General features: G+C 41.3%; 1 protein-coding gene across 2 annotated transcripts in view; it reads left to right on the top strand.

Moving 5' to 3' along the window:
* The first annotated feature begins 211 nt into the window (after positions 1 to 211).
* emx3 (empty spiracles homeobox 3) overlaps positions 212 to 27,325 on the top strand; it is a 140,239-nt gene continuing 113,125 nt past the window's right edge. The window contains exons 1-3 of one of the 2 annotated variants that reach the window (XM_078549682.1): positions 212 to 862; positions 12,778 to 12,962; positions 24,554 to 26,181. In XM_078549682.1, the coding sequence (XP_078405808.1) occupies positions 511 to 862; positions 12,778 to 12,962; positions 24,554 to 24,721 (705 nt within the window). In that variant the 5' untranslated portion in view covers positions 212 to 510 and the 3' untranslated portion in view covers positions 24,722 to 26,181. Of the gene's footprint in view, positions 863 to 12,777; positions 12,963 to 24,553; positions 26,182 to 27,325 lie in introns of those variants that run through there. The other variant, XM_078549683.1, reaches the window with a different exon arrangement.

Below are 27,325 nucleotides of genomic sequence, written 5' to 3'. Positions count from 1 at the left end.
CTTAGCGAAGCTGGCTGTTACTGAAGGATTTGGTAGCTTTACCAGCGGAGATTTCATCAGCCCCTGCCCATTCAACGCTTGCACGCACAGGTAGGCAGACCCGCGCTGTTTGGTTCGGAGTGGGGGTTTTCGGTCAGTCTGCCTGGGGAGGGAGGTTGGACCCTTTCCTCTTGCGCATTCTGCGCATGTCCACCACGCCTGTAACTGAGACGAGCTGCGGGGCAGGTAATGGAGCCAATCGGTGAGAAACTGCTGGCAATCAATGGGCTGTTTAGTGTCAGCCCCCTTTTAATTAGATCATCTAGCTCCAAATCGTTAACACAAGTTTTTTTTTAAACCGAATCACACATTGCCAGGTACGCATATGGATTGTGATATGGATTGGAGTCCACATTGGATCTAAGGAATTGTGCCTACTGGGGAAAAGCAAACCTTCTTTCGGCCCTGTTTTTGGACTTTCTCAAACCTTCCTGATCTTTGCCATCAGAGCCAACCCATTTGGCGAAAGCCATGTTCCAGCCTGCGACCAAGAAATGCTTCACCATCGAGGCTCTGGTAGGCAAAGACAGCTCCTCCACACTCGGGGATGAGCCCCTTCGACCCACAGCTCTGAGATACGCCGATTCGGTGCACGCTTCTCCCTTTGGGAGCGGCTTTCAGAACGCCGGCAGGACTCTCTACGGCAGCCCCGAGCTCCTGTTCCCGGAGCCGGTGACACACGCGGCCAGCCCCGCTCTCTCTATGCACCCGGGGAACCCGCACCATCTCCCCGCACAGTCTTTCTTTGCACCGCAGCAGAGAGAAGCGCTGAGTTTTTACCCATGGGTATTAAGGAACAGATACCTGGGTCACAGGTTTCAAGGTAAATTGTTAGCATTTTAAGTAATGACAGTTTGTAAGTATCGTATCCAAAGAAAAAGGTATAAAATATTAAATTGCATCTGAGAAAAACTCACTAACCAACTCTTACTTTACAGATCGGTTAGACAAACTCCTAATCTCAGCTCAGACATCCTGTGTGTCTACGAGTTATGTTTTAAACAGCTCTTGCTAGGCATGGGGTTAGTTTGAAAAAGAAAATCGACCACTTTTACATCGTTAGACTACCGACATATCCTGTGCAGGCTCTTTATTCGATTTTCGATTCTCAAAACATAAACACGTCGTTAAGCATGTAAATCAGGATTATGTAGTAGTGTACAATACCGGTTAGATATGACTGGAACTGAAACCACAGGTCAGTTCAGATGGAAATTTGAGTTCAAAAGTAAACTCCGCGCGAATGAGTAAGGGTTCAATTTGAACGAAGATCAGGGGATGGTTTAAAAATATAAATGAGAAGGCTCTGTAATAACCAGGCGTTAGCACCAATTCTAGAAAAGCGCCGCCACTTCACTTGGGATACACTGGGCTGCAGCTCACCTGACTGATTGCCACAGCTTCCGCCGAGTTCCTGAACTTTGGGGTCCTCACGGCCACAGGACTGCCTGGGCTCAATCACCCGTTGTTGCGGATTTAAATATAAGATTGGAAAGGTGGCCACGAACGTTCTGATGCTCCTGTCCTCGGCGGCTCCGAATCCAGTTAGCAAGCTACTGGTTCCATCTAAAGTTAACGAAACACCACACTACGATTAGGAATTTTAATCTGGAATGAAAACACAGAAAGAGGTTTGAAATGTGCAGGGTGCACCTTGTTTTGCAAACTGGCCGCACTCCCACTGAATTTAGGAGAGTTGGATTAATTTTTAAAAATACCGTTTGCAATCGAGTTTTTTTTTAATGCAAACCGATTTATTTGCTGCAAATTGTCACATGGATCACCTTTGGTACTGTAGTAAAACTGCTGGTTTAATATGCGTTCACACTCCAGGCAAAGGCGCACCTTATTTGTGGCTCACAGTCTCTCTAGGTCCTGAACACAAGCCGAGCTGGAAATACTCAGCAGGTCTGGCAGCCTCTGTGGAGAGAGAAACTGAGTTAACGTTTCAGGTGGATGACCCTTCGTCGTGTTTTCATTCCCGATTTCCAGCATTCGCAGTATTTTGCTTTAGTCTCTGTAAGTTCAGTAAGTTGTGAGTATTCCTTCTATCAATGTACATCAATCAGAGGAAAGCCACGTTAAATTACAACACTGTTTATTCTGTTATACATCTGAACAGCGCAGCGCCATCAATTTGAAATGAATCAGATCTGGGTTTAATTGTCTCCTACTGATGGCCTCAATACCTTTACAACCTGTACCCTATTAAAAATCAGCCATTACGACGCAAGTGCTTGTGGTATAATATTCTTTGTTGCACATGTACGCAGTCTGTTTACCTAGTCACCGTCTAGACTTTAAGAAAAACGACTTGGCGGAAAGCATTTAAATATATTGTGAATTATACAAACATAGCTCTCCTGGAAGATCTGAGGAAACGCACTGCAAAAGCCTTGCTGTAAAAGCAGAATATGTGCGCAGTGTATAGATTAGCCTGCGCTTTTCCACCAGTTTAATTCAATAAGTTTAAAATGGCAATTTGCTTGTGTAAGTAATTTACACACACTCGCACAACTGAATTGCATGATTCTAGTAATGAGGTTTAGCACAGAAAGATTGAATTCCTATGTAACAGTTGTAATGCGCGGATATTTTAAAGTTGTCTTCTGATATTTATACACCAGAATCATTTGATTTATATTATACGTGATACAGCGTGACCCATATAATTCACTGGAACTGTTGTAAAACACTCTGATAGTCCATATATAAAGATTATCACATATTCGGGATGTGAAAGGCGCTTTACAACTCCCAAGTTCTTGCTTAATGAAATTTGCATCTTGATTATTTTTTTCGAATATAAACACAATCATTGTGAAGGAAATAGATTGGGTGTAAAATTCCATTGAATCACTCTTTGAACTTATAAATTTCCAGGAGTGAGGGACGAAGTCGTCCAAATTAGTTTTAAATTCCACCCATTCTTCGGGGCATTAAAAGTTGGTGGGTCTCAGAGGAAGATGGCGGGGCAGAATGACATTGCTCCTCGTGACTGAATTAGAAATCAGGATCAGCGGTGGAGCTGGAGGAGGGAAAATGCAGCCTCTTCGGAAAAGTCGAAAATTCGTTGACACATTGTTTCGAGTGACCAGGCGTTATCTGTTTAGTGAAGCTTGATTTTGAGATAATTTGAAGGAAGTTTTTTTTGTAACAATCTATAAGTTTAAAACAAGAAATGCAACCAAACACAAATTAACCCTGAAATATTGTATCACCCCTGTAGAGAATTTCAGTTGTACCTTCACATGTAAATATAAACTGGCGATAACAAGTTAACTTTATCACAAGCGACGCGCGGAGTAAAACAATAAAATGATTACTTGTACGGCCCATACGCACACAGCAGACTGTACAGCATGGGACCGTGGTCGGCACAAGTTTATCTTACACAGCACATTACAGGCCGTGCAGCGCGTGTTATAGAGTCTGCAGAGTTGGAGGCATGTAATAGACTGTCCATTGCAAGTCCATAATCTATAGGGCTATTGTATACTGTGCATAAAACAAATGTACCTTACGCTGTGCACAGTAGACAGTTCATGTAGAGTGTATTACATTATTGTGCAGAGCACTTTACCTATGTAGACTTCGATATCCACATACGATGCAGGTTAAAAAAACATGTAAAGCATGTCACAAACTGAAAAGAGCCCACGACTGACCTCGCGCACAACACTGACAGCATGCTAGATTCAGGGGAAACTTCCTCCCAGCGCACAACATGCAAAGTACATTAAAAGTCCGCAGAGAATGTGACAGAGTATGTAAATACTTCGCTAATCTTATGAGGAAAACTTTGTGACTTTGCGTGCCACAGACCTGTAAACACTTTGAAATGGATTACCCATCATGAGTGGTTAGGGCTGCGGTGCGTGTGCCTGACTTACTAACATTGTCTTTCAAAGCTAAGTGCAATTTCTTTAACGTATAGATCATTTGAAGTGTGATATAAACCTATAGATTTCGAAGCACTTAGTACATGTTTTAATTACACCTCCATTAATATTAACGAAGTGTTAGATCTATTACTCGCTTTTTCACTCCCATACGTATTAGGGACATAGCGATGACGCAATTGAAAATGTAATTCTCTGATGTAGAAAAAAGCTGAATTTAAATATTATTTAATTTAGTAAGGGGTACAGTAATGGTGCTCAAAAGTTGAAGGGACGACAGTACTTGAAACTCGAAATATCATTCTGCTGTTTATGACATGACCTGGACCCCTTGATTAAAGTAGTATCGTGCGACTTAGCCTCATATATTTGTGTGTGTATATATATATATATATTTGCTGTTTTTCATAAGCAGAGTTTATATGGAGAAACAATTCTCCAATATCGAACTTTATTCCCTGAAACTACATTTTCTGAACACTATATTGAATGTGTATCAGATGTGCTATGGATTGTTGCTCCAGACTTACTATCTAACTGATGAGCAAAACAATCAGAAAGATACAACGTAGAGGTCATTCTGAGTAATCCTTTAATATAGGCGATGTAACCTTGCTTTACATAATTAAACCTAATCATTTATACAAATGTTTCACATTTGCAACATATGCAAATTGAAGACATTTTATTGAAGGAGAAATGTCCTAAAATTATCAGTGACCTTATTGTTGTTTGCAGAGTAGCTGGTTAAACCAGACTGTTAGAATGTCCCTGTAACATTAAAGTTGGACCATGTATGACAGTGTATGTGACTTGCAAAGATTTTGCACCTCTCGACCAGTACATGACATGTATGGTAACTCTTGCAAGCTTTTTGTCACCAGTAAGCCACATGGTAATACCGACTGACCTTGTGTTACTGATAGGCCATGTGTGATCACATATTTTAACTTCTATGGGCTTTCTGTCATGAATAGGCTGCATATTTGCAATGTAAATACTATACAAAGATGGTATTGTTTAGATCATTAAAAAATATAATTATAAAGTTATACCTAAGTAAGTTATTTTTGCCCACAATTTTATTAAATGTTTATATTTGCAATCCTTTGATGAAATGTTTTTTTCTAGTGTAAGGTCTGAAAACATGTGAGTCTCTCTCTCTGCAATTGACAACAACATTCAGAGAACAACTTTTTTTTCTGAAGCATCACCAATGGGTGTTGACAGTTATTTCCATCATTGCTCCTGCCTAGATCTTCCACTTTAAAGAGATAAAGTCCAAATCTTGATGATTTAAACAAGTCTAACTTCTTAAAGTGAAACTGTATAATATACTCATCTGTTGATGTCTTAACTGGATGAATCACATTATACAGCTTTTCAATGTAAATATTTTATAATGAAAACCACAAATATAGTGCTATTTATAAAAATGTAAATGCATAACCACAACACCTATTCATATTTTTAGGTTTTCTCAATAAGGGCATAGAATACAAGAAAATTGAGTAATGATGAATATATAGAAGGCAACAGTTAGGGTATAGTTAGAGGATTGTGTGTATTTTTGGATGCCCCTTTATAGGAAGGACATAAAGCCATAGGGAGCATACAACACAATTTGTGCTGAGGTATACAACACAGAGATTAGAAACTAATAATATGACCAGAGATTTTGGATACTGTGACTATTTTCTTTGGAGTGAAGAAGCCTATGAGGAGATTTATTAGAGACTTCTAAAATCATGAGGAGTTTTGATAGGGTGAAAGATCATTTTCTCCAGTTTAGAAGTCTGAGACAAGGGGTTATTAATTCAAAATGACTAATCAGAGAGAGAGAGGTGAGAAGCTAGGGGAAATTTATTTACACAGAAATGTATTAGAAATTTGCCATGTAAACCCATTGAAGCATTACTATTACATATCTTAAAGAAAAAGTTGATAAACTTCTAAAGCAGAAGAAGCTACAGAACCAAAGGGAGAGAGCAGGGCAGTGGGCTTGTTCTAGTAAAGAGCCAGCATCAACAGAGAAGGTTGAATGGCCCCCTTCTGAAGTGTACATTTCTATATTTCTAAGTAAAGGCAATAAGTTGCTTTATAGTAGAATATGGTTTAGCTGGATGTTTAGAGTTTTTTCCTTGACAATTTTCTTGAGACTGTTGGTTTGAATAGAAAATGTGTCAGAGACACTGTCCCCAGGATTTAGAATCTATTTCAGGAAAGTCACTGATTTTGGGATTGGTGGCCCAATTAAGGAGCAAATACTGCTTGTAGGATTGATGGTTCAATTAAGGAATAATTATTCTTCCTGGGATTGTATATTCATTTAAGAAATAGCCACTTAGTGATTTTCCTGAGATTATGGATACATTTTAAGAAATAGTTCCATCTAAATCCTTGATTTAAAAGGCACTGTCTCAACTGGGGAATTTAAAGTAACATATTTGGAGAGAAGGTAATGAGTCTGCCATTAATGCATAGTTCTAGTTAACTCCTGCACATTATTAATTTGTTTGTAAATAGAAATTAAAGTGTCAATTATGGCGCAACAAATTCACATGGCTACCTTCATCTGTTTTAAACAGCCATTTCCTCTGTAATCTAGTTAAGTAGAGCACCTGCCTGAATAAAGCAGTAGTCACTACATATAAAATTTACAGTAGCACTATATCATAATGGTGAATGAGTCCAACATCTGGATTCAATCACCATTAGCTTGTTCTGAACTGAACCAGCTTGATTTCCCCAAGCACAGGCCTCCTTGGGTCATCCCATCAGCCATACTTTGATGCAAATCAAGAATAATCACTTCAGTTACAAAGCATCTGATTCAAAATCAGCTGAGATCTCTTCTAAAAATGTGCACACAAACAAAAAATAAATCCAAGGGAGGTCTGAAGACTTTATGCCATCTATTCAAATAATTATTTCCAATAAAATTGCTGTGAATTTGGGCCATGAATATAATTACCCAGCAAGTAACTTTAACCAGGTAAACTTCAAACAATCCACCTTTCCTATTTCTGTAGTTAATGGAGTAGAGTGAAGTATCACAGGGTAAGAGATGGAATGTCTCCACAGTACTGAGTCAACATGGAAACTTAATTTAAATGGCCACAGATGCTTTTGGATTATCCTCTTCAACAGTTTATATACTATCAGTGCCTTCACCGAAACACACAACTTTGACATCAGATCAGGAAGATCCCAGGTTCAGCCTGGTTGTTACCTCATCTTAACCAGGTTCTTGTAGGGACAGTGAATACGTCTTCCCAGCATTAGGTCAAGGAAATCTAAAGTAGCCAGAGTTTACATTCCTAAAGTTTGTGTGATTGGATATCAGGTAACAACAGAATTGAACTTGGCTATGATGTCTTCTGTAGTTGAACGACTTTCACATTCTTGTTGTCAAAGATCACACAGGAATAATGACACATGGGTAAAGGCACTAAAGGAAATGGTATCCTAACAAAGAGTTAGCATCTTCAGGAGAGGACAGAAAAGAAGGTGGAAAATTGATGAGAAACGGAATAATGCACCGCAAATTATTTAGCTAATAGGTGTGGCAAGAGGATTTTTGATTTGCCATTGGTGCTTCAGTAGATATTTGATTATGTCCTATTGCTCAGAATTTTGTTATTAACATCAGCAATAGACATTTATATTCAGTAGAAAATAAAAACTTAACCTGATATTCTATCACTATTTTCCTATAGCTAGGTTGGACACTAAAGGCCATATGTTGCTTGTTTCATTAAGTTCAGTAAAAAAAAAAGTAGTGAGTAAAACAGCGTAATGCAAGTAAAAAGTACTGTGGCTATTTGTCTCTTTAGTGTTGTTCCTATACTTCTATTCCTCCAGAATTGTTTTAACAAACAGTAGAAAATAATTGAGAGAAAATGCAAACTTGTACATGTTAGTACTTTGTTAGTTCCATTAGTAATGATTTTATGAAGGATTGTACAGCTGTACAGTCAAATGTAGAAGTGAGGATTTTACTCCAGCTCAGACTTGGAGTTACTGAGCTTACTGAAGGGGAAAATGTCAAACTATCAACAAGCAGTGGCAGAAGTGAAAGGTAAACAGGGTGTTCCATTTGTCCATCAGCAAAGCTGCATTTGCTATTGGCAAATGGTACTGCAATGTAACAACATGTAGAAGAGGAGTACACACAGTGTAAAAACCATAGGATTACAAATTCACAGTGAGTCCTGGCCTGGGAAGTGAGTCCACAGCAGTTAGCTCTGGAGCATGATACAGGACCACTGTGTAAAGAAGCCTAGACTATGGTGAGGAACAATCAGCTGCCTGGAATTCTCAACAAGTGCCAGTGAAGGTCAACATTCTACTCAACAAACACCTTCAGAAGTCAACCACTTTGTCTTTCAGACATCTGATGTTTTTTTTACTACATGGTTAAATAATTTGTAGGCTACAAAAAAAATTAAACCTGAATTAATTTCATTCAGTTATGCATGTGTACGGTTTATGTGTGCTTGTCTTTTATGCATTGTGAATATCTTCATTTTGGTTGTGCAAATATCTTAATTTTGAGTAGTTGAAGGGAAGCACTTGTGTGTGGAGACGGATCAATGATGAGATATAAAGGATACAAAGGCCTCCCACCTGTCTCTGTGTCCAATTCTGAAACATCTGGATCACAGATAGGGCTCTTTGCTGGAGTTGCAGTGATTTCAGTATCTTCAGAGATAGTATCTACTTGTGCAAGATTATATGATCTAGTTGATGTGAATACCTACCTGTCACTTTAATCTACTTCTCACATGCATCTCCTGAAGTGCTTCTTTCATGAGGTTCATTGCCATGTCTGAGATAGGTTAATTGGCATCTATGAAGTATTGATATTCCCTTTCTATTGTCTGAAATCATTCTGCAAAGAGATACAGAAATCCAGCCATTGCTGTATCTTGGACTTCTAAGCTTCCAAAGCATTGATGAAATATACATGAGAGATGCTTCTGCTGTGCTTATGGCCTGTATAATTTCAGCCTCTGCAGATGTCACATGCTCAATGGTAGTCTGTAGTGCAGCCAATTATTGATCCATGTCAGTACTCATGGGCAGTGGCATATTTGCATGTTGCACTTTCCCACATTATCCAGACCAACTTCCAATGTAGTACACATGAACGTACATGACTTCTCAATATGGCTGTTGTTGCATCAGTGTGTTGGAAGGAGTCTCACTAAAACTTGTTTCCACATTCAGCTCAGCAAAATGGACCCCTGTTCTAGATCAGCTACCATTCTTTAGCCACACCACTGCTCTTTTCCTCACCAATTCTTGTTGGCTTCCTCCTCAGTCATTAGCTGTTAGCAGTGTGTGGATAGCTATGTTGGTTCCTGCTTTGCATAAGGTCATGGTATATGTTGTTCGGTAGTGCTGTTCAGGTGTGGCTGGAGAACAACAGTTCTTCTTGCTGTGTGAAAATAACAGATGCTACATTGTGAGTAAATGACCACATTTATCGATTTTGCTACTATGTTAACAGGGTAGCATCAAGAGTTAGAGCATAATCATTTTGTCTGGTGATGTTACTATTGTACAAATCAGTGAATTTTCAAATAATATAGTAACATAACATAGTATAGTAATATAACATTACATAACTCTTGAGCTCTAATATCTCCAAAGGCCCATGATTTTCCAAACCCCCCCTCTTGAACAAATGTACAGTTAAAATGAACTATTGTATCTCAGTATCTGCCACTTGCTCCATGCTCATATTTCTGTTTATATGCAGGTTAAAACATACAGGCAGCAAGGAATAAACAGAATTTTGTGGCCCATGGAAATGAATTCCTCAGTATACTCTCTTTCTCCTATCATGACATGTATATGGTAATTTTCAAACACTTACTTTGTTTAATTCCAATATCCTTGCTAACATTTTCCTGTGTCAGTGTAGCACTTCTCATAGATTTTAATGACTATTACTTTTTCCATGTCTACCTATATCCAGTACTGTTACTTTGCATTACTGCCTTTGTACTCTTACTTCAGTCTTGTAACTTAATTTCAACATCCAGCAATTATTCTGTATTGTTGGCACAACCTTCATTCTTTCCCTCACACATTTTCATATTAATATTTTCATATCATTTCCTACCCCACCATGATACAAGGTCGCATTTCCCCATCACTAGGGATCCAGAATCTGGCTGATGAAATGAGACCTGTTCTCAAATTGCCTAGTAATTTCCTTTGAAAATTGCAATGCACTACTGGATTAAAGAATGACTGTTCTGGTTAAATGGCTGGAAAAGTGATTGAGAGGCTTTAAAAACCCTTTTTATTGATGGCTGCCATTGACTGTTATTGTCATATTGCCATTGGTCAAATGGAAGTCACAGGAATGATGAAAAACATACCTTCCCACTATTTCACTAGCAGATCAGAAATGATTAAGACCTGGATGTGCCCCATCCAATATTTAGAAGAAAATATATTTTTGAAATGTGTATGGATTCCTGATGTATTTCCACATAAAGAACGATATTAGTCCTGCAATGACCAGAAGTTCCTCTTGTCTGTTTAAGAAAAGAGTGGTGGCTTACCAAACAAACTTAAAAATCTAACATGATAAAACTTTGCACATGGTGCATACATTGTGCTTTTATTTACATCATATCTGTCTCTGTGATCGAGCTTTTGGAAACTTTACTGTGCCCAACAAATGCCAATTACTCTATGGTTACATATGTAACAGGATAATATACATATTGGATTAGTTTATAGATTAACAAGTATGGATGATAGACTTATTATGGATACAAAGCCAAAGGTAGAAAAAGAACAGATGATATCCAACCCTTAAACCAGCCCCAAACCTAACCCTTGAACCTGTCCCAACCCTAACCCTTAAATGAGCCCCAGCGGTAATACTTAAACCAGCTCCAGCCCTAATGCTTAAACCAGCCCCAACCCAAACACTAAAACCAGCCCCAAGCCTAAAACTAAAACCAGCCCCAACACTAACCCTTAAACCAGCCCCAACACTAACCCTTAAATCAGCCCCAACACTAACCCTTAAACCAACCACAATCCTAACACTTAAACCAGCCCCAATCCTAACCTTTAAATGAGCCCCAGTGGTAATACTTAAACCAGCTCCAGCCCTAACACTTAAACCAATCTCAATCCTAAACCTGAAACCAGCCCCAACCCTAACCCTTAAATCAGCCCCGACCCAAACAAAAAAATCAGCCCCAACCCAAACACTAAAACCAGCCCCAACCCTAAAACTAAAACCAGCCCCAATGCTAACCCTTAAATCAGCCCCAACCCTAACACTAAAACTAGCCCCAACCCTAACCCTTAAATCAGCCCCAACCCTAACACTAAAACCAGCCCCAACCCTAAAACTAAAACCAGTCCCAACGCTAACCCTTAAATCAGCCCCAACCCAAACACTAAAACCAGCCCCAACCCTAAAACTAAAACCAGCCCCAACGCTAACCCTTAAATCAGCCCCAACGCTAACACTAAAACCAGCCCCAACCCTAACACTAAAACCAGCCCCAACCCTAACACTTAAACCAGCCCCAACCCTAACACTAAAACCAGCCCCAACCCTAACACTAAAACCAAGCCACTACCCTAACCTTTAAGCTACTCCATAACCCCAACTCTTACCAAACACTAACCTCAACCCCAGCCCTTAAGCGAAATCCAACCCTTGAACCAAACCCTTCTCCTAGATATAACTCTAAACCCCACACGAGACTATAGTTTCCGCTAACTGTAGATCGAGACCTTACAAACTCCAAACATTCCACCACACCCCCCACCCCAACCCAACCTTCACCATAATCCCAATGCAAAACTCTGGTTCCGGACAACTTTAACCGAGATAACTTTGAACTCAAAAACTGGGACGCAATTTATACTAATCTTACACCAAGCCTTAACCATATCCACTAAACTAACGATTGCGGTTTTAATTAAGTTTAGGCCCAAAGTAAGATAACAGTTTCTGCTGATCCTGGTAGTGATGTTGTTGATTAAATGGGAACTGTGCCAATACCAGTGTTCTTTTTCTTTTCCTTTTAAGGTGTGAATTTTGTTGGCACATTGCAGTGTAATAGTGTTTAATTACACTGCGCATATCTAATTTATAACACGTTTATTATCGTACAGCAACGGCTCAGATATTAATAACTGTACAATTAATAATCATTCGTATTTAATGCAAATTGCTTTGTTGCAAAAAATATTATTGGTTTGGACCTGTTTCGTTTCTGTCTCATTGAAGGACAGCTTAATATATTGCCACGTAAAGCAACGTAACGGTTTAAAATTCATAGTTACATTTTGATATCAGGTAGATTGTGAGTTGAGTGGAGTGGAAAAGCAGACGCGTGAAAATTCGGGACCATATCCACTTAGCACCGCGGGAAAGACTCAGCGATATCGTTGCCGATATTGTCCTTCCAAAGGTGGCTTAGATTTGGAAAGAGCATTTTGAACTATACAACACTAGAGCGATGTATCGCTGTTAACAGGTCTGTCATTAATGATGGTTATGGAACAATCTGAGGTGATAAATTAAAAGTAGCACGCGGATTGGCACAGAAATAAAGCATATTGGCTAAAGTGCGATTTCTACTAGTGTATGACTCCCAATATGTTGAAGTGTAGTGACAGCAGTCTGTGTGCAATTACAATCACTTATGAGTACAGAGCACACTCTATCCAGTCATTATTCTTGATCATATTTTCTAAGCAGAGCAAAAAATCTCATGCTGGAGTAATCGGAAACCAATTCCTCCTAATACATTTACCCTTGTTATTTTTCTGTTGTTGTTTGTAGGTAGTGAGGGGGGAGCCGAGGGTTTGCTCCTTCACGGCCCTTTCACCAGAAAACCTAAGCGGATTCGAACAGCCTTCTCCCCGTCCCAGCTCCTGAGGTTAGAGCGAGCCTTCGAGAAAAATCATTATGTGGTGGGAGCCGAGAGAAAACAATTAGCAAACAGCTTGTGTCTGACAGAAACCCAGGTAAGAATGTTGAAGTAGATAGCTAGAGAGAGGGGCGGATTGATGCTTGGTTTTGGCAGGAAGAAACATGGGCGGAGGGAGGGTGTGCGGCGAAGAATGTTTGTAACGCAGCGATTTTCGGCTCAGACTGCACTAGCCGAAAATTTGGTGCCAGCGCATTCAACAGCAACTTTCACAGGGGCATTTATATTTAGTTGAAAATGAAACATTGGCAGGGCGATGGGAAAAGAGCACGGAACTGTGACTAATTGGATCATTCTTCCAAACAGCTAACACGGGCACGATGGGCAGAATACCCCCCTCTAAATTGCATGATTCCACACAAAAACACCAAATAGGATTTGTATAATGTGAGGCAGTTGCTGTAAACGTTCCACTATACTTCTCCGTCAATCCTTCCCCACTTGTATGCGGGCAGCTTAATATAGGCCGTCGTTAAATAATCAAATAGTCGTACATTAAGCAGAATTTTTAAAAAATCCAGATACTTCCATGATATTTTGATCTGCCAAATACCTCAGGGGGCTCTTTCTCGTTAAATCAAGGGAAATTTCTGCAAATATTCAGAACATTGCCGTTCTGAATGATCAGAAGAAAAGGGAGGGGCAAATCATAGAACTAACCCAACATGCAAAAAACCCTCTTTGAGCAGTGTCAAGCAAGTTTGTTGTTGTAAAACAAAATAAAAACAGAATTACCTGGAAAAACTCAGCAAGTCTGGCAGCATCGGCGGAGAAGAAATCAGTCAACGTTTCGAGCCCTCATGGCCCTTCGGCAGGAGTTCTGCCGAAGGGCCATGAGGGCTCGAAACGTTGACTGATTTCTTCTCCGCCGATGCTGCCAGACTTGCTGAGTTTTTCCAGGTAATTCTGTTTTTATTTTGTTTTGGATTTCCAGCATCCGCAGTAGCTTTTAGCTTTTTGTTTTTAAGTTTGTTGTTGTACCTGTTTATTATCTGGACACCTGCGGTCTTTAAGACTGTTGCATTTACGCAGAAAGAATGAAAAAAGCAGTTCATATTCGGCCTCATGACAGTTCGATTGAAGCTCAGGAGAGGAAGGTGTACCTTGTTTAATCGTGCACACTGTTATAAACGAGAATGACATGCAAATGGTAATAAATGGAACATTCTGTCGACATGTGCGAATGTTGCTGTACCATGGATTTCTTGTGATTATTGTGCCATCTCCATACTCAGCCTGGTGTAAAATGGAAACTATCACATTTTACTAATGGAACAGGTCACACGTTCCAAAATAAAAACACTAACGACAAAAATGAACACGCAGGAATTATTCGCCTCTTACTAAGGACCAAATATTAGAACACGCAATCCGAGGGAATATTCTAAAGAGATACAGTTAGATTTACATCCCTAGAAATGTACAATGCTTACAAAAGCAATGTCAGTATTTATCAGCTGGCTTGGCGTTTGGACAGACTGCATATGAACAAATACATGTGTTAGAATGTACTCCTCAGCCTGTTTAAACAGCGATTCTGCAACAAGGTCTGAATCAAAACTGTAGTGTGATAAAATGATCCAAAAAGAGGATAAGTTGCAGAAGGCGTTAATGTGTAAATTTATTAGGTACAGCTTTGCAGTGCTCGAGTGAAAGGAATGGGGGAGGACTTAGAATATTCATTGTGTTGAGTACTGTAAACATGAATAATCAGGAGGTTTGCTTGTATCCAGACTGTGCGTTAAAATGCTTAGCTGATATGTTCTCTACATTGGGAGTGGATAGGAAAGTGTCTTTTTTTTGGAATTTTATACAGCAATTGACTTTGCCCCAGTATTCTGCATTATACCAAGTGGCATGGCCCATTGGGGTTTTGTTTAAAGAAAGATGCCGTGATCGTTGCCGAGATCACGGTTGCTTGTGTCTGGAGTGAACTACTTTGTTAATTAATATAAACTAGTGACATTTGTGTGCCCATATAAAAACATTGGTTGAAATAGTTAACTACTATACTACCCGCAACTCTACATCGATAAATGGCCCGAATCGTGTGTCACTTTAGTCTTGCATTTTGGTATTGCACTGAAATTGAGGGACATAACATTTGCACGTCAATGGATTGATTTACACTGCTGTAGTCCCAAGTCAGCTAGTACAACGAAGATCAGCCCGGGTAAGAAACCTGATCCAGTAGTTGTTGATTCTGACTGTAATTGTAAAAGCGACCTTCCATGCACAATGAAGTAACAATAGTATCAGCACCCACTACATGGAAACGATGATATATTAATACAGGCACTTCAGTGCTTAGAAAGGCAATATGAGCGGGTTATTCATGCTCTGCTTAATTATTTATCCATCAACCTTTGTTGATAAATAGAACAATACATCAACATAGCAAATTACTTCCACCCTCTAAAAGTACATGTCGCCAACAATAATCAGGTTTAAAGTCATCCAACTGAAGAAGGGTTGATATTTGCAGTGCAGATAATTCTCGGTCATTTTAGAGCGGTTTAGCACGATCCTGAAGTGAATACATGGGAGGCAGGGCTTGTCCGAAGAAGCATTTCCGATGCATATATTCAGCTGTGGCTATCAAGGATAGAACGGATCAGGCGAGGAGACAGTGTAGCGATGGGGGAATCGTCCCATTTCTGCCTGTCATCTATTTAAATTGCTCTCGACCCCTTTAGTAACGGTGTGGACGCGAGTTCGGTTTTTGACAACGGCTTTCAGACTTAAGGTCCCATGAACGGGCCTAAGCGGAAACACCTGCCGCCTTCTGAAGGAGATGAGAGTTGGTTTTAGCCGCTGCTTGTCGGCGAACAGGACAATCTAGAATCCGGAAGAGAAAACAAAAGATAGGACAAAGTTATTTTCAAATATTAACCAACTCCCAACCTGTTTCGCAAAGAAATGAAAATCCATTACAGAATTCTGGTTTGACTACATTTCCAAGGATGTCTAGTTGAATAAAGTGTGTCGATTGGGAGGGCTGTGCTGTGTAAAAAGAGGTTAGGAAGAAAATATAAATCAAGTAGAACACGAATTGATTCTTTTGAAGTTAATTTAACGCCATCCAAATGGATATTGCCAGCGTAGAGAGGTTTACGAAAAGCCTTTCCCTGACATACGAAGCATTCATATAGACACCAGCACAGAGTGAGGCGCACAGACACAACCTCCAAAATATATGGACTCAAACATACAAACGCATAGACACACACACACTCACTGAATAGACATTGACATACACATACAGGCCCATAGAAACACACACACAACCACACACACAGGAATCGACTGACTCGTACATACAGATCCTTAAACACAAACAGAGACACAGGTACAGACATAGACTGACACACACACACAAATACTGATATAAATAAACACTGACATACACATACAGGCCCATAGAAACACACACACAAATATTAATATAAATGTACATTGTCATACACATATAAACCCATAGACACACACAACACAAACAGAAATGAACTGACATACAGGTCCATAGACACGAACACAAATAGAGGAATACATTGACTCATGGAGATCCACACACACACACATACACAGAGAAATTCACTGACTCATACATACAGATTCTTAAACACAAACAGAGACACATGTATAGATATAGACTGATTGTCACACACAAATACTGATATAAATATACATTGACATACACATATAGGCCCATAGAAACACACACACACAGAGAAATTCACTGAGTCGTACATACAGATCCTTAAGCACAAACAGACAGAGATACATGTACAAGCATAGACTGACTCTCACACCCAGATCCACGATAACAAATATACAGACACGGGCACAGAAATACACTGACTCCCACATACAAATCCATAGATACAACACATGCTCACAGACACAAGGACAGGAATTAACGGACACAGATCTATAGATACAGGGACTCATAGGTACAGATCCATAAACACAAACACCCAGGCATAGTGGCGGAAGTAAACTGACTCACACATACAGATCCATAATCTCAGATACCGGAACAGAATTATACATCATTTCATTCACATTATTTCCGAATCTTCAAAACGGATTGAATAATCCAGTGTGGAGAATCCTATTGTGCAACGTACAAGTTTAAAATAAATGACTTTTGTTTTAATACATTTACAAAGAAGAGATCAGTTTGCAAGTGTGTTGTGGGCCTTTAACTGTAACACTAGAATTCAGATTATCAATGTTTGGCAGTGAACCCCGGATCAGTACTATATCAAACCACCGTTCATGGCTATTCACTCCCTCTGTTTATAGACTTTAATCACATCATTTTCATTCTGGGTAGACCCATTTTTTTCTGACTTGCCTTATATGAACTGGATCCCAAATCACTTCGCACTCCTTCTACGATGGGCTAGAAAAAGGAGGAAATGGCTTTCGGTTCACTTGCATTATAAGGAATTCTAACTCAGGTGCCCAAACCCATTTGAGGCCCAGTTGTACTTTCCAGTGTTTAGTACGGATCAAGCACGCATCTGTCAATCGAAGGTCTTTTGTATCTAAGTATTACATATCTAACCATTGGCCCATTAATACTTTCTCACATTTATTTTTGTTCTCGGTCCATTAATACTTTATCGTTTATTTTTGTTAAGTATCCGTACAATAATTTTGTCTGGAATTGGTGCCAGGGAAAACGAATCGTATTGCCTAATATTGTAGGGCGTATTAAAACGGCAATGTTTACGGGTCTGTTCTGGTCGAGCATTTACGGAACAGACAGACCTCCTAGTCCCCTTTAAAGGCACAGTTGTCATGTGCAGCCGCATTTGCAAACTCGGCTACCACTCATATCTATTTGAAAAATATACATAATGCAAAAAAAACCAATCAAACCACAACGTTCAGCCCCGAGGCTAACAATGTGCTGGTTCTTTCATTGGCATTCTGTCCAAGTGCAGTCATTCATTTTAATTTTGTTAACGTGCCACCGATTAAGCAAAATGCTGCAATACTTCAGAACGAAAATAGCTTACAGCTTTTCAAAACTTCCCCTGTGCGCGCATAGGAGCTCGTTCCTTTAAAGAAAAACTCCCTTAATGCTGCCTTGCAGCATCAGTTCCAGGCTATACTGTCTAGGGCACGACCTGAGGCACATACTCTGTCATATATTACAGATATCTTACACCCGCCGGGTAGTATGCCGCAAAGAACTGGGACATAGGCATGTTTTTGTATACTGGACCAGGGACGTTCGGCTTCTAGAAGGAGCAACTTGCCTGAGAGAAATGGGCTTTCTTGCCTGCAATTGGTTTATGTTTTAATCCGCTTTTCTGGGGCAAGTAAAATATATATTAAAAAACACAACTGGAATTCCGTTAGAAGGTGAACGGATACAATTGGTAGAGATAGAAATGACTTTTCACTGGGTATTAATTTACCCTCTCTTTAGGCTGAGTATGTACCCCAGGGGAATAGAAATGTCCGCTCACCAGTGTGTGCCAACAGCCTCAGAGACTGATGCAAGGGCACCGTCAGGCAACTCACCAGCTGGGGCTTTGCTCACCCTACTGATTGCTAACGGATTCACCTTGCAGCCTATTGCAGATATATGCCATTTCAGATATGCCGAAGTGACTGAGCCGCCGAGGTGGCTTCGATTTGGGTTTATTCTGGGAGCGGGAGGCCGAACAAGTTTTAGCGGGCGAAAAAAAAAGGTGATCGAGTTTAGCATGAGTGCTGGGGATTCAAAGAAGTCCTCGGTGCAGTGTGTGAAATAAAGATCCCTTCTGTAATGAAAGTAAGACGGGGATGTGGCTAATCCCTTCACTATTCACTCGATGCAATGGTAATGTGCCCTTCTTCAAACAAAATGCCGGGGTTCCCCGCAGTTCAGTCTCTTTAGAACAGGGACACTGCAGAGGGCGGGGGGGGGGGGGGGGAGGGGGGGTGTGGCAGAGACCCTGTGAGTGAATAGAAGAAAGCAGAGTTAAAAGGCACAGGGGTGGGAGAATTTAGTTTTGGTCGGGTTTGACAGAAATTTATCCCAGAAATTCCATGTGTCATAAAAGGTATTTGGTAGGAGAGAAGGTTGAAAGTAGATCGAATAAAGTTGCAGGGCCCTTGTAAAATCATCTGCTCCTGCCAGGGAGCCCACTCTCAGCACACGGTGTTTCGTTCCCATCCTTCAATAGTACCGCTCGATGTTATTTCAGCCCTGGGCTTCCACCAAGTTCCATGTCCAAATATTACTGTATATTTTCCTATCCAGTTAGCTTGACCTTTGCCAGAACCACGGCTGCGAAAGATCAGAAAATAGTCTTTAGGGAAACGCTGGTTACACGAACTCTGGAGTTCAAAGTGAAGACTCGTCACCCGTCAACCCAACTGACTAAAATGTCTGTCTGCGTTCAACAGCTGAGCGATTCCCCTAAACTAACAACCAATAATTGTGCACGTGTACCCTCAATCTTTTTAGAACGGGGCAGAAAATATAATTAAAAGGAAAATGGTTTGGGAATGTTCCAAGCGTGTGCATTTATTGAGCATTGTGAGCGCCTCAAAATCTCAAAGCCCTTTACAGAGAATGAACACGAAATGTGTCATTCAATCCACACAAACAACATTAATAAATGTGTAATTACATGTTTGTTAATGGGTTCAATATTTATATGTTTTATCTATATCTATATATATATATATATATATACACACCTCATCTATACTAGTCCATTCCAAATAGTTCAGACACACAACGGGTTGTGCAGTTTTTCTTTGGTCCTCCATATGTACCTTGTTTTCTAAAAAAAAAACCCGGCCTGTACATTTATTCCGCGGTACATCTGAGAAAATAGCAAGGAAAGGATTTATTTGGGGAGCGCAGGCGGTCCCTCTCACTGACCGGGGGTAGTTGCAGCGGCGTCGGCTTCTCTCTGATTATTTGAAAGTTTTAAGTTTTCCAGGTAAACGACAAGGTAACATTTACAGGATTAATTCGGCTCTGAATTGATTGGGAAAGACTGTTTTAAAATAGGCTATTTTATGTAATGAACGTGATGTCTGTGTGGAGTGTGTTCACGAACTGATCAGCTGTTATGTCAAATTGCCTAAACTCGAATTGCCCATACCAGTTGCAAAGCGCCCTAAGTTCAAATTGACACGCACAAGGAAATCAAACGATTGTAGCCCCTGTTTTATAGAACTCTCAATCCAGATATAACACATCAACTATTCTCCGACCAGTTAAAAACATCCCCCCCGCCCCGTTATTCTCAACTGCCCACCTGAGCTACAGGCAAAGGGGTCGCTCCTACCTCCATCTGAAGCCGCTTCAAATGGCCCAGTACCACCCAGCCTTTGAGGCGCATTCTGCGGGGATTTTGCGTTTCGGCCAGGAGTTTTGTTTTAATCCAGGGTTTAGGATTATTCGGTAGAACGCTTCCCGTAGAAATCCCGAATAAACGCCCACTCCCCCCCACCACCCCCCGCAGATCGTAACGACGTTAGCATTTATATATAAGCAATGCGTGATTTTCTCTAGCTTTTGTTCAAGTTCAATGGGAACCCCGAGCCTATTGCTGCACCAACGGGTAAATATAAATGCTAAATCCCAGTGTTTTTATACCGTGCACGAAGCACAAACGGTGCAGGCAAATTGGTCAGTTAGCAGGGCCTTCCAGGCTGTGTCAGATAACGGAGAAAATCGATGCCCAGGGACAGAATGCACGTGCTGGATTTTCTGTTTTAAGAAAATAAATAAACTGCCCTATGTTCATCTGGTTGTCATGCTGAATAATCCTCGATGCAGTATTATTTTTGTGATAATCATAACGGAGTGTTGACGCCCTGGGTTCAATGTGCAAATGAAACAGAAAACATGTCTTCTTGCTATTAATTAAAATGTACTTGCGGGGCCTGAGTGAGGTGTTTGTACAGAAGATAAATGGTATTGCTGGTTCAGAAAACTCGAGAGTTTAGCAAGACTTCGTTTATTGTAGTTGTAATTAACACTTTCAGATTCCGGGAAGAAGGGAGAAACAGGACATTCCCTTTGCAGGATTCCAACATAGCGAAATCTGGAGGTGATATTAGACACAAAGAAGGATTCGTCATTTCTCGGTTGATCGAGCCTAAAATGACACTTGGACTATTTTTTTTTAAAGTGGCGTCCGACAGGAATGTACTGCGAAACTAAAGCGTTAGCAACAATGAAAATATTCTAGCCAGACCTAAGCAAAGTTCTGAGAGAAGGTCGAGAGGGCTCGATTTGGGGAATGGGAGTGGGGGCGAAGCTTAGTTTCCATTTACTTAATATCGGGTTGATCATGAAAGTGTCTAAGACTGGTTGACAATGAAGGGATGAAACTGCCCCCCTCCCTCCTTCCGCTTAAACCCCTCTTAAACTCCTTCTTGAACCATGTGCATTTTCACACCCGATGGGCTGGGGAGGAGGATGGACAGCTTTCCACAACACATTATACCTAGCCCCCTCCCCTCCCTCCCTCCCCCCCCTCGTCCTCTGTAAACGGCATGTAAAAACCGTCAGGTTTGTACTAAGGCCAATGGCAAACATTCGTTCTGTACCTTAATCTAGGCTATTGTAGAAAATTACTGTAGATGCGCTGAATATATATATATATATATAAACACGCGCACACGCTAATACTTTCCGCTAGGACTCCCTCAGTTTACTACGCTTCTCGGGTTTCCGCCGAAGTTACGTTGGGAGCAGCGGATCAATTCGTTTCAGCGCGCCTAGGTACTGATAAAAGAAATCGTGTGAACATTTTAATACCGAGTGGGATCTCATCTATGTCGAATTAAATAGAAGTGGATAAGAATGATTTGATGTGTTTGGATTCGGTCCAGGACAACGATTGAGAATGGACGTGGCACATTGCGACCTTTACAATGAGGATAGAAGTGAATAAAAACCTGTTGGGACATTAGGATTGCAAGTCTATATTTCTATATCAGATCAGGATTGCTAGTTTTCTTTTATTCTTCTTGGAATGTGGACGTCGTTGCAAGGCCAGCATTTATTGCCCATCCCTGACTGCCCTTGAGCAGGCGGCGGTGAGCCACCTCCAACTGAATGGCTTGCTCGCCCTTTTCAGAGAGCAATTCACTGCTGTGGGTTGCAGACACACGTAGATCAGGCCAGTTAAGGACGGCAGATTTCTTCCCCTGAAGGACATCAGTGAACCAGATGTTTTGTTTTGACAATGCAGTAGTTTAATGATCATTGTTAACGGGACCAGCATTTTAATTCCCGATTTATGAATTTATTTCATTTAAATTCGTCCTGCTGCTATGGTGGGATTGAACCCGTGTCCAGAATACTAGCCCAGTAACATTACCACTATGCTATCGCAATTCCCCCCGCCCACCTGTTACGGTAGACGATGCTTAATGTTACTTTCATTTCTCGTGCTTGACTAAACCCATTAAGTGAAAAGAGTTATTTAGCTCCATGAGCGCAAGGCACAATTTAGGATCAATAGCAATGTTGATGTTCCAGAATAGATAGAGGTGTATAAAATAACTAATCTTAACATTGAGCTAGTGGCTGGATGCTTGAATACAATCTAAGCAAATGAAGCACTTGGGCCAGATCGATTTCGCCCCAGGGTTCCTTCCCGGAAACTCAAGGACCTACTAACAGAAACATTAGCAGAAATAACTAGCGATTGGTTAGAAATGGGTCATAGTGGGCAACTGGAGAAAGGATAATGCACTGCCTGCGTTTCAAAAGATCAAGGAGGGCTAATCTGGATTGCTCCAGGTTGGTTCGTTTCACATCAATAGTAAGGAAATTTTAGAATTAATGATCAAGGAAAGAGGCAGTGGAATCATTAGGAAGATGCAAGCCGATTGGTAAGAGTTGAAATGGATTTACAAAAGGGAACTCGTGTCAGAACAGGTCGATAGACATCTTGATAATGTAAGAAAAGATAAAATCAAGGGTAAGAATGTACATTTGAAAAAAATGATTTTTAGTAAAGTTGGTCCCTGAGAAAACTAGTCCAGAAGATGAGCAAACATGGTATTAGCAGCAGTGTGTTGAGATGGATTGATGCACATAAGAAACACGGTGTTCGAAAGGAAAATATCCCGGATGTAGGGGCATGACAAGAGGAATGCGTGGAGTATGGATGTTTAAACCAAATACTCTTCATTTTTACAAATGACTTGGAAAACAATATGCCTTAGCAAGGTTGATCTGTATCTGCAGAGAAAATGGTTGAGTTGACATTTTGAATGCAGGGGGTTAAATCAGAATTGAAACATGAGGAGAATGGGGTCCAATCCAGAAGCGAATGATAAGTGGAGTGATACAGCACATCATCTCTGTCTGGGTGGAAAAGAGAAATAGCAAGGTTTTACACATAGCTAAGGGAGGAGGAGGTCTGGAAAATTTGCGGACACGAATGAAATGGAAACAGGGCTGATAATGAGGATATAACTAAGGTCCGAGATCAGTTCTTATTCCAGAGGGTACCTAAGACAAAGATAAGAGGCTGTTCTTGAAATACGCTGCACATAACATTTATTTCTCAGCCAGCATCGCTAAAACATATGATCTGGCCATTTAGCTGGTGCGTGGGAGCTTGCTGTGCACAAATTGGTTTACTACATTACAACAGTGACTACACTTCCAAAGTACTTCCCCTGACTAAATTTTATTGGAATGCCCTGAAGTTGCAAAAGGCGCTATACAAATTGGTTTGCTCTCGAGAGGGCCCGGACTCGGGCTCGATGGGCTGAATGGCCTCGTTCTGCTATAAATGACTGACTCTAGGTCCATCAGTACATGAAGCCAATGTTTGGCTGCTTTCAAAAAAAAATGAATGGGATGTTAGGTTATAAAAACGATAGAGCGCAGCCCAATGGGAGTACCCTGCATATAAAGCATTGGCGAGGCCACACTGGGAGTGTTGTGTGCAGTTCTGGAATCCTGGCGACAGAAAGAATGCAGTTGAACTGGATAAAAACTTCGAGAAAATAAACCATAAATGGTAAGGAAAGAAGAGAGCACAAAGAGGGATACGGGGAACTCGAGTCTTGATTGAAGAGGAGATGGGGAGAGGATAGATACCAGTGAGGTTTTCAAAGTGGTAAGACTCGGGGCTGCAGGGAAGGGATCAAGCCTGTTGGAATTGGTAGGCGATTGTAGGAGACTTGAGCATAAGTGGAAAAAAGTAGGCTTACATTTAAAGAACTGCTACTTTACTGAGAGGGCAGCCAGTTTCTGGAATAGTTCATCAAAGAGGCACAAGGGGCAAGTAGCCGAGATCGTTTCAAAGTGACATTGACGAAGTAGCTTGAACAACAGAATCTATGGTTGGCTACAACTGGCGGGGCTAAGGCTTGTGGCCATGGTTTTTCCCTCCTGCCCTCTTCAGCCCATGATTGTCCTCCCATTAAAGTGAACGGTGGAAAGCGGCGGGCTGTGGAGGTTAAAAACGGGCAAACCCAGTCTGTGAACTTAGTTTGGTGAACATGACACACGGGGGGTTGTGCATCGGCATCTAAATGGAATACAGTGAAAAATATTTTTGAGATGTGACCTCCTTACTTGGAAACACAATAAAAAGTGCAAAGTCTCTCAAATGTTCCCGTTTCTCTCGCCAGGTAAAAGTGTGGTTTCAGAACAGAAGGACTAAATACAAGCGACAGAAACTGGAGGAGGAGAGTCCTGACACACAGCAAAAACGGAAAGGGACACAGCACGTTAACAGGTGGAGAATGGCCACCAGACAGACCAGTCCAGAGGACATTGATGTCATTTCAGAAGATTAGAGGCAGTTTGGATTTAAAGCACAAACAACGATACAAACTTCTCAGTATAATTCGTGCAATGGTCACGCCAAGCAGCCGGGCACATGGACTGAGATCATTAAGCAGATATAATAAATATATATATATTCAACACCTTTTATTATACTGGCCCATTGCGGAGTTATCGAGTCCACTTCTAATCAAGTCATAGGACACATGATGGACTTTAAAAAAAAAACTCCAAATGTGTGATTATGCTTTAATTAAAAAGATTTTTTTTAAAACGACTGCAGCAACTTGAAGACGGATCGTCCCCGCTTGAAATGACCTTGGGATTGGGAGGCCGAGCATGGAAGGAGTCCGCCTCGCCGTTCGCTATACATTGAGAGTTGAATTCTTTTTAAGGCGGACTTGATTAAAGTAGCATCCAGCATGTCCGCAGATAGAGCTACAGGGGATGGTGTTTTTTTTCTAAAAATCACGTTTTAGGTCGGAGGATTTTTTTTTTAAAGAGGGAAGTGCGCGCAAGAGCGGGCGCACCTGCACGCACTTGAAAGTGTGAGTGAGAAAGGCTCATTTAAAAGTTTCTACGGGTTTTTAAACAGAGAAAAGGACGGTCTGTAGGAGTTTAGCGCCGAGGACCTCGTGTATATGAATATGTGGTTCCTGTTTCTTGATGTACCTGTTGATGTCTTATCTCGCCCCCCACCCCTAGATCTGTTTTATAATGGTCTTCATTGTCGATTGTAAATATATGTGTGTCACGAATGGCGTGTCTGTATTACAGAATAATAAGGAAATATTTTTTCCACAATAAAATATATTAAAAAAACATGCTTTCTAATGGTTAGGAATTGGAAACAAGTCTTCTCAATAGCCTAAAAGCAAAATACTGCAGATGCAGCAAACCTGAAATAAAAACAGAAAATGCTGGAAATACTCAGCAGGTCAGGCTCTCTCCAGATGCTGCCTGACGTGCTGAGTGAGAGCCTGACTTGCTCCGTCTCCTCAATATGCTCACACACACACACACATACAGGACGGTTTTAACTGTCGTCAGCTGGGGACCCCACACACCCGTTCGAGTTTAACATGAGGATATTCCCTTCCATGCGGGGAAATTTCGACAGGTTTGCAGCGATTGGAATGATCAAAAAAAAACGCTGCGATTTTACTTTATGCAGTCGTAGAGACACAAACGCACAAACACAATCTCACACAAAACGCAGCCACAAACACAATCTCGCACAAAACGCAGCCACAAACACAATCTCGCACAAAACACAGACACAAACATGGTCTCACATGAAATACAGACACAAACACGGTCTCACACAAAACGCAGACACAAACACAGTCTCACACGAAAAGCAGACACAAACACGATCTCACATGAAACACAGACACAAACACTGTCTCACACAAAACACAGACACAAACACAGTCTCACACAAAACACAGACACTATTTCACTCAAAAACACTCAAACAATTTCACACAAAAACACACAAACACAACCTTACACACACAAACTCAATCTCAGACAAAACATACACAAATACAATATGACACAATCTCACACAACATGTGCAGACACGAACTCACACAACAACAAACACTCACACAACAACAAACACATTCTCACACAACACACACACACAAGCGCACAGTCATGCACAACATATACACAACACAGGGCTGAATTTTATGGGGTGCCATGGTCCACACCCCCTGGATAAAAAGTTGGGTGGGGGTGGGGGGGTGGGTAACAGCATTAATTGCTTTAAGGTGAGAATTCTGCCCCTATCTTGGTAGGAAGCTTGCTTTAGAGATCTGTGGTTGATCAGAATGGCCAGCAACTCTGTAGTCCCAGCAATGCCAACCAGGAGTGGCGGATTCTGTAGGGATTATAGGCTGTCCCACTACACTAGAGAACCCAGGTAAATCTGGGGTTGGGGCTCTCTGCGAGGGATGTAGGGGATTGAGGAGGTGAGGGGGGCTAGGTTCAAATGGCCGAGAGGAGGATTAAAGGGGGAGATGACTTTGGGGGGAGGGTGCCTCTGATGGGCCCAGGGGGCTTCCAAAGGAGAATCCCCCCTTGCCAGCTTGCACAGCTGAAACTGCCAGGCTTCCTGCATGCCATGGCTACGAGTAAACTAGCAGCAGCAGCAGACTGAGGCCTTTTAGAGGCATTAATCAACCCCTTAAGGGCCTCAATATGCCCAAGAGTGGGTCGGCTGCCCATAGCCTCCACCACTCTCCATAAAATTTCAGACAGGTCACGAGGGGTGGGTAGGCAGTGGGCAGGCAGCCTGCTGGATCTTATGAGCTCCCCATGTCTTCACAACCACCAACAGAGGAGCCCAAAATCCAGCTCTCAATCTCACACAAAACACACACACACACACACATGCCCACCCCCCATGCCACCTCGTCCAAAAGGCAAGCACACACGTGTGCACCTGCTCCCACCCCCAATGCCACTTCACCCAAAACACACATGCGCCCACCCCCAACACCATCACACACAGAACACACCCACCCCCAACACCATCGCACACAGAACACTCCCACCCCCAATACCATCGCACACAGAACACTCCCACCCCCAACACCATCTCACAT

The sequence above is a fragment of the Cetorhinus maximus genome, chromosome 10 (assembly GCF_964194155.1).
Source record: "Cetorhinus maximus chromosome 10, sCetMax3.hap1.1, whole genome shotgun sequence".
Lineage (NCBI taxonomy): Eukaryota > Metazoa > Chordata > Chondrichthyes > Lamniformes > Cetorhinidae > Cetorhinus > Cetorhinus maximus.
The sequence above is the reverse complement of the archived record's forward strand: the minus strand, read 5'-3'. Positions and strand labels throughout refer to the sequence as shown.